The sequence below is a fragment of the Oncorhynchus masou genome, chromosome 13 (genome assembly GCF_036934945.1).
Source record: "Oncorhynchus masou masou isolate Uvic2021 chromosome 13, UVic_Omas_1.1, whole genome shotgun sequence".
NCBI classification, from domain to species: domain Eukaryota; kingdom Metazoa; phylum Chordata; class Actinopteri; order Salmoniformes; family Salmonidae; genus Oncorhynchus; species Oncorhynchus masou.
The window spans coordinates 26,802,822-26,815,158 of NC_088224.1; the positions used below are offsets into that span (position 1 = coordinate 26,802,822).

Consider the following 12,337-nt stretch of genomic DNA (forward strand, 5'->3'; position numbering starts at 1 on the left):
TCCCTTTCTTTGTATCTGTCCCTCCCTCCTATCTCTCTACCTCCCTCCATCTCCTCAGGCAATGTTCAGAGTGTGACCAGGCCAGTAGCGATGATGCCGACATTGCCATGGAGACCCTGCCCGACGGCACCAAAAGGTCTCGGAGACAGATTAAAGGACCAATCAAATTCATCCCTCAGGAGATGTCCCCAGAGCCCAAGAAACGAGATGTGACGGGCACGGTGTGTAATAACACACACTTTAAAAAAATATATATTATTATTTACAGTGCCTTCAGGAAGTATTCACACCCCTTCACTTTTTACACATTTTGTTGTTACAAAGTGTAATTAAAATAGATTTAATTGTCATTTTTTGTCAACGATCGAGAGAAAATACTCTGTCAAATACTGTTTTATTTTTTATTAATGGAAAATAAAACACTAATATAGTTTGATTAGATAAGTATTCAACCCCCTGAGTCAATACATGTTAGAATCATATTTGGCAGCGATTACAGCTGTGAGTCTTTCTGGGTGTGTCTCTAAGAGCTGTGCAAACCTAGATGATAGAATATTTTTTTAATTCTTCAAGCTCTGTCAAGTTGGTATTGATCATTGCTAGACATTTTCTAGTCTTGCCATAGATTTTCAAGCCAATTTATGTCAAAACTGTAACTAAGCCACTAGGAAACATTCAATGTCGTCTTGGTAAGTAACTCCAGTGTATATTTGGCCTTGCGTTTTAGGTTATTGTCCTGCTGAATGGTGGATTTGTCTCCCAGTGTCTATTGGAAAGCAGACTGAACCAGGTATTCAATGTCTGCTTTTTTATTAGAGTTTCTTTTTTACCCATGTTTCTTGTGAGGCATGTAAAACCTCCCTGGTCTTTGTCATCAAACCTGTGCTTGAAGTTCACTGCTCCACAAAAGGACCTTACATTTGTATTTGCGCGGTACAGAGATGGGGTAGTCATTAAGTAATCATGTTAAACACTGTTATTGCCCACAGATACCCCATGCAACTTATTATGTGACTTGTTAAGCACATTGTTACTCCTGAAGTTCATTAGGCTTGTCATAACAAAGGGTTTGAATATTTATTTACTTAAGACATTTCAGCTTTACTTTTTTTAATGAATTTGTAAAAATTTATAAAAACATAATTCCACTTTGACATTATGGGGTGTTGTGTGTAGATTACCGACACAAAATCAAAATGTAATCCATGTTAAATTCGGGCTGTAACACAATAAAATGTGGACAAAGTCAAGGGGTGTGAATACTTTCTGAAGGCACTGTATTATTATAAAAAAATATTATTTTGTTTACACAAGCCCGTGTAATTGCTAAAAGCATGCTAGTAGATACCCATAGACTTTCAGTCATTGTGCTAATGCTAGTTAGCATTTGTTTGTGAAATGACCTCTAACTTCCTTCATACTGGACACAGAGACATACACATTGTATCCAGAAGGTCATCTGACTCGGGAAGTAGATAAAGGCATTAATCCTGGGTTTTAAATGCCTCCACTTTGCTAGTTTAGGGGTTGATTGGGTTGATATTTCTGGGGTAGCCATCTACTATATAATCCTGATTTGGAGAAACAGACAGTAATCTGTTAACCTATACCTGGGGTTAAATGTACTCCATCATATGATGTGTATATCAGGCCTGACTAACTGAACCCAACAGATTTGTCAGACTAATAGAGCCCAACAGATAGCCAAGGCCAGACTAACAGAGCCAAACAGATAGATAGCCCAGGCCAGACTAACAGAGCCAAACAGAAATATAGCCCAGGCCAGACTAACAGAGCCAAACAGATATCCCAGGCCAGACTAACTGAACCAAACCGATAGATAGCCTAGGCCAGACTAACAGAGCCAAACAGATAAATAGCCCAGGCCAGACTAACAGAGTCAAACAGATAGCCCAGGCCAGACTAACAGAGCCAAACAGATAGATAGCGCAGGTCAGACTAACAGAGCCCAACAGATAGCCCAGGCCAGACTAATAGAGCCCAACAGATATAGATCATAACAGGCCAGACTCACAGGCTAATGCCTGGCCATTCAGTACACATAGGTAACGCTGCTGTACTAAACAGGATTGCTAGTGGACATGCCAGTAAACTAGAGCTGGTGGATCCAAACACACACTTCCTCTGGTGTTCATCCCCAAACACCCCCCGCTGGCTCATTGTTTCAGGTCCGCCATCAGATTCAAACTGATCCAAATGGACGGAACTATTTCCAATCTACAATCATGTAAGAGGAAGTTGGAATATTAACAAAGGGGGGAATCAAACATCTCCTTGTTGTTCCTGACACGAGCGAACGAATAATGGAGCCGGGTTGTATGTTTTTTTTTAAAGGAGGAAGAAAAATCAACAACATATTTAAACAGATTGTGAAAACAATTCCATCTGTTGCCTTTGGCTCCTCTGCCACCACTTGGCAGATGGAGCGCGTATCATTAGAAATGCTAACTGCTAAATGCTAGAACCACAGCTACTTGGCTCCTTCACTTCAGCCCTCCCTCCTTCCACTAGCTCACTCCTTCCACTAGCTCCCTCCCTCTCTTCCTTCCTCGCTCCCTTCTAAGCCACTTCTGCCTGCCTGCGACGGGTGAGCGGGTGGCACCACCTTAAAAAAGGGCCCAGAGTATGAGTTTATTTAACTGTTTGGTTTCTATAGTGGTTGACTCCATTAAGGTAATCTATGATTGGCCAGGGAAAGATCAACACATCCAATGCGGAGTTCAATGCAATGCAGACTAAGGTTAAAAATAAATAAGATATAAGGTAAAGTGTGCAAACACACACACACACACACACACACAGCATACCTAATCAAGGTCTCTGTTCAGGTGAGGAAATTAAAACTGGGGGCAGTTTGTACGACTGAGCTAAATCAATCTTTTAATTAAGTACATCATTGCATCTTTAACATCCATGAATCATGTCACAGCACCATGCAGGATTAGAGAAGTTAACGGAGCAGAGGACCCAGCAGTAACTAGATGTAGTAACTTCATTCTCATCATCATTCTCACTAGACTAATGGCATATGTTCATACAGGATGTTCCTGTGTAATCATGGAGGGGTGTTGCAGCAGGGCCATGTTTAATCACCACCCCATTACACACACTGTCACACAGAAGATTCTAGAAGAAGAAGCAATGACAACCAAGCCTTGAAAATGCAGGATGGTTTTGGTCTGCAATTATTCTTTTTCGAGATAATAATTAGACATCTTGGCAGAAGATTCTACTAGAAGAAGCAAATACCAAAGCTTCCTTGAAAATTAGTTACAGTTTGGGTCCGGGAACTGATGGTTCTGAGATGTAATCATTCAATGAGTGTTGAAAGTAGTGATGCGTTATGGAGTATAGCTGTGAGGCGGTGTGTAGGTTGTCTAACAGATATCCTCCACACTCTGTGACCTTGAGGGCACATGTTGAGTTAGAAGAGGGCACTACCCTGCAGTAGGCAGTGTACTCAGTCAGCAGGTCCTGAACAAGGGCCAGAGGAGGCTGAGCTGCACCACAGAGTGGCAGTGGGCCATCTTACCCCTGTGGCCCCGCACACACATACACACACTCCAACACTCGTCCCCATGCAGGGGCCAGCGGGAGGTCGATTAGCCAGCCCTGATAAATTGAAACAGGGCTTTAGAGCGGTGCCAGCGCTAGGGTGCCCTGGTAAAAGCATTAAAAATGCAAAGCAGGGCCCTTTCAGCAGCTGCCCTCGCATTTGAAGATAAATGCAGCATTGAAGCTCCTCGACTGGAGCGGACGCGGCGAGAGGAAATCAGAAAAAGCTGGCTTAATCCCTGAGTACTTCCAGCAGCAGGGTCCTCAGGCCAGCGTACTTCTGGGCACTCTGCTTTAGACGCGCTAACAGAAAAACTCATTAACCCAGACTCACCGCCACAGCACTCTACACCACCTCCCTCTACACCACCTTCCTCTCTCCATCCTCCCTTCACCACCTCCTCCCACTCCCCTCTATCCCTCCTGCCTTTCTCCATCCCTCTCTGACAGAACATACAGAGAGGGAAAACATCCAGAAGGAGTAGAAGACGTCTATGGTTGTTTGTTATTTATTTTTTATATACTTTTTTGTATTAAGGAATAGCAGGGTGTTTTTGGGTGTTATCTAAGATGGCGACAGCCAGCCAGCCAACCAGACAGACGCTGGGCTATTCTCTGACTCTTGCCAGGCAGTGAGTGGCCACAGAGAATGAGTGTTCCTCAGGCTTTCTCCTTCCAGGTGTGGAGGGGTTGGTTATTGACAGTCTAAAAACAAAAGACTGGGGGGATATAAAATGGAAGAGGACTGGAGAGTGTTTTTCTCCCCTATTCTCTGATAAATATCTGTTGTGTTTTTTCGGGGAGCTGAGACTCTGGGAGGGAGAATAGGGAGGCGGGGGGGGGAAGCAGGGCTGGGGTGGTATATCGGAGGAGGATCAGGGTATGGTGGCTGTAGATAAGTGGGTTCCATGAAGAGGTGGAGGGAGAAAGGGAGTGAGGGAGGGAGCAGCCATATCGCCACAGCTCTTTCTCTCCCTTCTCTCTCTCTATCGCTCTGTCTATCCCACCCCTCTCTCACTCCCTCTCGTGCAGTTGAATAGAACCTAGTCCACAGACAGCACTGTGTGGCTCTCTTGTCTTGTATGTCCAGAGGTAAAACAAAACACCAGCCTCACTGGGCAGTAGAGGATTAAATACAGGACAAACAAACAAAACATGTATTTGGAAACAGTTTATGCTTTCTGTTGTATTGTAGCAAAAGGCAGAGACCACAGTGGGTTTTCTTTGTTTGACAATCTGATTAATCAGCTGAGGGAGCAGACGGCGTCTTAAACAAACTTCCACTGGCTCCAGAATCTTTTCGAGAACAGGAAAGCTACAAATAAAGTTAGATTTTTATGATGCTGCTAATAGCTTGTGGAGCATATCTCTAATTAAGTCAAATGTGTTATTTTGACAGATTCTCACAGACAAAATACCAAAAACTAAAGATTGGCCTGACCACTCAACAACTCAAAGAGTAGAGAAATATTGCGACCTTGTTGTGACCTTGTGCCTTGCATGGCTAGCTGATAACCTTTCACAAGGATCATGAGACTGACCAGAGCTCAGGTCAATTATCTCTCATCAATTCACACAGATCAATCAATTAGCACAAAAATCTAGCTTCGTTAAAAGGGTCCGAAATGAACCTAACATGCTGTTCTGTATTCCACAGAGAACCAGAGGGCAGAAGAGGAAGAGGGTGTCCGTCTGTGAGGAAGAAAAGTTTGAGGTGCAGGTATGTAATTTGTCTAAATATGTTACTAAACATTCCTACATCTCCTAACCTCCCTAACACACTCAGGACTAATACATACACATCCCCTGTGTTACTTACGGGACTACTCTATTCACTCTATTAGCCTGCATAGTACTCTTTCTTCCCAGCCATTACCACACACACACACACACGGCAGTGTCGGGTCTAATCAGCCTGTGTGTTTCCATAGGAACCGGCTCTACGGGAGCGGCGTCAGCGCCAGTCTGCGATGCAGAAGAAGACACCTAAAGCAGACGACACTAGGACCGACTGTACATCCTGCAAAGGACCTGGGGACAATGAGAACCTCGTCAGGTGGGTCACTGCGTGTGTTTGTGTGTACCAGTCAAACGTTTGGACACACCTACTCATTCAAGGCTTTTTCTTTATTTTTACTATTTTCTACATTGTGTAATAATAGTGAAGACACCAAAACTATGAAATAACACATATGGAATCATGTAGTAACCAAAAAAAAGTGTTAAATAAATCAAAATATATTTCATTTCTGAGATTTGCCTTGATGACAGCCTTGCACACTCTTGGCGTTCTCTCAACCAGTTTCATGAGGTAGTCGCATGGAATGCATTTCAATTAACAGGTGTGCCTTGTTAAAAGTGAATTTGTGGAATGTCTTTCCTTCTTAATGCATTTGAGTCAATCAGTTGTGTTGTAACAAGGTAGGTGTGGTATACAGAAGATAGCCCTATTTGGTAAAAGACCAAGTCCATATTATGGTAAGAACAGCTCAAATAAGCAAAGAGAAACGACAGTCCATCATCATGAAGGTCAGTCAATACGTAACATTTCAAGAAAGTTTCTTCAAGTGCAGTCGCAAAAACCATCAAGTACTATGATGAAACTGGCTCTCATGAGGACCGCCACAGGAAAGGAAGACCCAGAGTTACCTCTGCTGCAGAAGATAAGTTCATTAGAGTTAACTGCACCTCAGATTGCAGCCCAAATAAATGCTTCACAGAGTTCAAGTAACAGACACATCTCAACATCAACTGTTCAGAGGAGACTGTGAATCAGGCCTTCATGGTCGAATTGCTACAAAGAAACCACTACTGAAGGACACCAATAAGAAGAGACTTATTTGGGACAAGAAACATGAGCAATTGACAGTGGACCGGTGGAAATCTGTCCTTTGGTCTGATGAGGCTATGTCTTTGTGAGATGTAGAGTAGGTGAATGTGTGGTTGTGTGGTTCCCACTGAGAAGCATGGAGGATGAGGTGTGACTGTGGGGGTGCTTTGCTGGTGACACGGTCTAGGATTTATTTAGAATCCAAGGCACACTTAACCATCATGGCTACCACAGCATTCTGCAGCGATAAGCCATCCCATCTGGTTTGTGGGACTATAATTTGTTTTTCATCAGGACAGTGACCCAAAACACACCTCCAGGCTCTGTAAGGGCTATTTGACCATGAAGGAGAGTAATGGAGTCATGCATCAGATGACCTGGCTTCCACAATCACCCGACCTCAACCCAAATGAGATGGTTTGGGAAGAATTGGACCGCAGAGTGAAAAAGCAGCCAACAAGTGCTCAGCATATGTGGGAACTCCTTCAAGACTGTTGGAAAATATTCCTCATGAAGCTGGTTGAGAGAATGCCAAGAGTGTGGAAAGCTGTCATCAAGGCAACGGGTAGCTACTTTGAAGAATCTAAAATATATTTGGATTTGTTTAACACTTTTTTTGTTACTACATGACTCCCTAGTGTTGATGTCTGGACTTTTATTCTACTATGTAGAAAATAGTAAAAATAAAGAAAAACTCTTGAATGAGTAGGTGTGTCAACTTTTGACTGGTACTGTATGTGAAAAGGGTGGTGTGTGGGATAATGTGGGTGTCGCCATGGAATGGGAGGTTGGAAGGGTGTGTGCGTGTGTGTGTGCATGTGTGTGTGGAACCATATCCTCCTGATGATTTAATGTTCAGTCTTCATTAGTAGGCCTTGGTTGCCTTGCGTAGGCAGAAGGCTACGATGAGGGGGGCTGGTGAGGGAGGCCAGCAGCTCTGTAGAACACCTGTATTGAACAACCACCTATATTTACACACTTCATCAAGATGTAGTGAACAGTCTGATCTGCCCTGATCTCCTATCAGAGATTCAGCGGTCTCCCGCTGCTTCAACAGGACCATAACTCTACTAGATCCCTCAGTAGAGTGTGTGAATTACAGCAGTCAGCATTTACACACTGTAGACTGACTGATTCATCAGAGTGTATTTATTTATGAGGTGGACCACCCTTAATTGTGTTATATTTGGCTTACAAACTGGCACTATCATTGGCTCATTTCAACGGAAACTGTATGCTTTATTCACTTAATAATTTGTTAGAATTGACTTAATTTATCCACTTAACGTAGGGTTCTTTATGTGAGCTGTATTTGGTATTATTAGTGTATGTAAGGTTGAGCTAATAATGTGTGGTTCTGTCAGTGTTTTATAGGTTAAGGAGGTCGGGGGCTGTGAGGTGTGCTGCCTGCCCTGACTCTTTCTATCTTTGCATTGCACAGGTTGTGAGAGCCGGGGCAGACACCTCTCCTCACCTCCCCACACCTAGACTGCTGGACAGATGAGAGAGAGAAGCAGACCTTTGGCTTAGAGGCAGAGAGGGACTTAATTACGTGGAAGAATGACAGCGGCGGTGTGGGATCAGATGGCCATCTTTGACCTTCCAACCACGGTCTTCTTCGTGACCCAAATTGGACCTTCTACTGGCCGTCCAATTAAAATTGAGGGAGAGAGGCAGAAATGGAAATGAACTTTGATGAATTCTAAAATACTTGTTGAAATTAGCAAATTAAGTTTTGGAAGGTTCAGTATTACTGAACTGGTCATTCTTGGAAGAAAAACAGGCCCGTTATGATCATCACTGCCAACTCTAAGAGTCCATATCGAAGGACTAAGGTCTATCTAGAGTAAGGAGTGATTCTGAAACTGAACAATATTACTAGAAGCATCTCATTGGTTACCCGTCTGTCTGCTCCTCTCTATTCCTCTAACAATGGTGCTTCTTCTCTTCCCCATTTTTGTCTCCCTTGTTCCCTTTTCTGTTTCTCTACCCGTGTCTCTTCACTCTCTCCTCAGCCCCCTTCCCTCTCTCATCCATTCGATGTTGACCTCCCTAAGCATCTTATCACCACATCCAATCAGTTGTATTGACTCGAGTCATTTGTGGTCCAATCACATAGTGTTTTCCTCAGTAAAGGCCTTTAATTGGAGATGCACTTGAACTTAAGCTCTCATCATCTTCTTCTAGTGTTGTGTTGTCGTCAAGTAGAACTTTCTAGAGTAGAGGAAAAGTAGTGATTTTTAGTAGAATGATTTTCCTTTCTGGTGTTTGAGAAGTACTGTAAGTAGCTGCTTAGATAAGGTTTAACATATTGAAAATTGCAACATTCGTAGTAATGGTTATTGTAACTTCTAATGTGAATGTGTGTGTACAGTAGGTTTTTAGTCTCCCTTCCTTCCTCTCTTTAATATTTTTAAAGTGACAGTTTAACTCTGAGTTCTATTGGAAGTGTGTGTGTGCACGCACCTCCCCAGTGCCCCATAGTGAGTGCTGTCAACTGAGCAGCTGCCATGTGGTCTGTCTGTCAGGGTCCTTGACAGAAGTGTCACAGTTTGCCCTCACATGTCACTCCTCCGCTCATCTCCCCATCCCAGGACCCTCTATGTCACTACTCCTCTCTTCTGCCCATCTGTCTGGGGACCCTATATCCATGGCTCTGGGAGCTGCCAAACCTCACATAATGCTTAGGTCCACTGGAAAATCTGCTGAGGAAATAAATATGGTGGTTTGGTAGTTTTCCTGTGGAGATTAGAGATGCCTGTACAGGATGACCTGGTCACTCACCACGTCATGTCACCCCCACGAGCCCACCTCATCCCTCATCCTTTTCATGCTCTTCCGTCTCCTCCTCAAAAAAAATAGAGTACTGTCCATGAGCTACAGCCTCTAGCTAACCCTACTACAGCTAACCAGCTAACTCTACTACAGCTAACCAGCTAACACTACTACAGCTAACCAGCTAACCCTACTACAACTACCCAGCTAACCCTACTACAGCTAACCAGCTAACTCTACTACAGCTAACCCTACTACATCTAACCAGCTAACCCTACTACAGCTAACCCTACTCCAGCTAACCCTAATGCAACTAACCCTACTGCAGTTAACCCTACTTTTAGCTAACCTTACTCCAGCTAACCTTACTCCAGCTAACCCTACTCCAGCTAATCCTATTCCAGTTAACCCTACTAAAGCCAACCCTACTACAGCTAACCCTACTCAAACTAACCCTACCCTACTACAGCTAACCAGCTAACCTTACTCCAGCTAAACTTACTCCAGCTAACCCTATTCCAGTTAAATCAAATCAAATCAAATGTATTTATATAGCCCTTCGTACATCAGCTGATATCTCAAAGTGCTGTACAGAAACCCAGCCTAAAACCCCAAACAGCAAGCAATGCAGGTGTAGAAGCACGGTGGCTAGGAAAAACTCCCTAGAAAGGCCAAAACCTAGGAAGAAACCTAGAGAGGAACCAGGCTATGTGGGGTGGCCAGTCCTCTTCTGGCTGTGCCGGGTGGAGATTATAACAGAACATGGCCAGGATGTTCAAATGTTCATAAATGACCAGCATGGTCCAATAATAATAAGGCAGAGCAGTTGAAACTGGAGCAGCAGCACGGCCAGGTGGACTGGGGACAGCAAGGAGTCATCATGTCAGGTAGTCCTGAGGCATGGTCCTAGGGCTCAGGTCCTCCGAGAGAGAGAAAGAAAGAGAGAATTAGAGAGAGTACACTTAAATTCACACAGTACACCGAATAGGACAGGAGAAGTACTCCAGATATAACAAACTGACCCTAGCCCCCCGACACATAAACTACTGCAGCATAAATACTGGAGGCTGAGACAGGAGGGGTCAGGAGACACTGTGGCCCCATCCGAGGACACCCCCGGACAGGGCCAAACAGGAAGGATATAACCCCACCCACTTTGACAAAGCACAGCCCCCACACCACTAGAGGGAAATCTTCAACCACCAACTTACCATCCTGAGACAAGGCCGAGTATAGCCCACAAAGATCTCCGCCACAGCACAACCCAAGGGGGGGCGCCAACCCAGACAGGAAGATCACATCAGTGACTCAACCCACTCAAGTGACGCACCCCTCCTAGGGACGGTATGAAAGAGCCCCAGTAAGCTAGTGACTCAGCCTCTGTAATAGGGTTAGAGGCAGAGAATCCCAGTGGAAAGAGGGGAACCGGCCAGGCAGAGACAGCAAGGGCGGTTCGTTGCTCCAGAGCCTTTCCGTTCACCTTCCCACTCCTGGGCCAGACTACACTCAATCATATCACTGAAGAGATGAGTCTTCAGTAAAGACTTAAAGGTTGAGACCGAGTTTGCGTCTCTTACATGGGTAGGCAGACCCTTCCATATAAATGGAGCTCTATAGGAGAAAGCCCTGCCTCCAGCTGTTTGCTTAGAAATTCTAGTTAACCCTACTAAAGCCAACCCTACTACAGCTAACCCTACTCCAACTAACCCTACCCTACTACAGCTAACCAGCTACCCCTACTCCAGCTAACTAGATAATCCAGCTAATCATACCCTACAACAGCTAACCCTACCCTACTCCAGCTAACCAGCTACCCCTACTCCAGCTAACCCTACCCTACTACAGCTAACCCTACTCCAGCTAACCCGACCCTACTACAGCTAACCAGCTAACCCTACTCCAGCTAACTAGATACTCCAGCTAATCCTACCCTACTCCAGCTAATCCTACTCCAGCTAACCCTACCCTACTCCAGCTAGCCAGCTAACCCTACTCCAGCTAACCCTACCCTACTCCAGCTAACCCTACCCTACTCCAGCTAACCCTACCCTACTCCAGCTAACCCTACCCTACTACAGCTAACCCTACTCCAGCTAACCAGCTAACCCTACTCCAGCTAACCCTACCCTACTACTGCTAACCAGCTAACCCTACCCTACTACATCTAACCCTACCCTACTCCAGCTAACCCTACCCTACTACAGTTAACCAGCTAACCCTACCCTACTACAGCTAACCAGCTAACCCTACTTCTACTAACCTTAGCTCTGGCTCTGTATATATATATAACCATCAGACCAAGGGTTAGGCTATGGCCAACTGTGTATCTGACTGTAGCCTACAGTAAATGTACTTTTAACATGGCAATACGTGGTGTGTTCCATCCGTTTAGAGTGTGTGAATGAACACCTGGTAGCTGTGTTGTGTGATCGGTGTGTACAGTATTTATTGATTGATTTGAAGTCCATGCTTTTTTGTGTCTTTTATTTGTGCATTCATTCTTGATTTTATATCGCAATACGCCTTTTGTTATTACTGTATTGTGAAGAAATTGAGTTAAGCTCACTTTTGTGTAGGAACCTTAAAGGACTCCTTGCTAGAAATATTAATTGTTTACATATTTGTTTAGCAATACATGCCTTTATGCTACTATTTGTTTACACACATACCTATATGTGATTAGTATTATTTGTATATTTCTATATGTAATTATTTCTAACATGTTGTGGTATTACCACATTTGGTAGAAGTTCATACAGTAACTGTGATATACTGTATGGAGTAAGAATGTTGCTGATATGTGTGAATGTGAAGTATCCCGAACTCCCAGCCCCTAAGGCCCTCAGCATTACAGCGGAGCTTTAATAAACTCTTGACTTTTTCACCTTATTGCCATAGTGATAAATGAGCGTTAGACAGCTAATTAATTGTTGTAAAGGTGTGTCGGCGGCCATGTCGATGGCGGGCAGCGGTCCGTTTGTGCGTCTAACGCCCTCTGCCATCTCTGATTTATCACGGGGGAAGTGCCCCCTCGTCGGCTGCTGACCGTTAACAGGCCAGTAGAGCTGGTGAGAAGAGGAGAGTGGGCGGTGGTCTCTTTCTCTCCCTCTCCTTCTCTTCGAGACAAAGTTGATCTGTTTATTTCAGCTAAGCCCA

At 44.3% G+C, this 12,337-nt stretch overlaps 1 protein-coding gene across 7 annotated transcripts in view; it reads left to right on the top strand.

Annotated features, from left to right (window-relative positions):
* The window catches only part of LOC135552020 (PHD finger protein 14-like), a 119,908-nt gene that overhangs the window by 43,658 nt on the left and 63,913 nt on the right, over nt 1-12,337 (top strand). For 3 of the 7 annotated variants that reach the window (XM_064983365.1, XM_064983369.1, XM_064983370.1), the window contains exons 16-19: nt 59-221; nt 728-790; nt 5,234-5,296; nt 5,508-5,632. In XM_064983365.1, the coding sequence (XP_064839437.1) occupies nt 59-221; nt 728-790; nt 5,234-5,296; nt 5,508-5,632 (414 nt within the window). Of the gene's footprint in view, nt 1-58; nt 222-727; nt 791-5,233; nt 5,297-5,507; nt 5,633-7,847; nt 12,112-12,337 lie in introns of those variants that run through there. The other 4 variants (XM_064983371.1, XM_064983366.1, XM_064983367.1 and 1 more) reach the window with 4 other exon arrangements.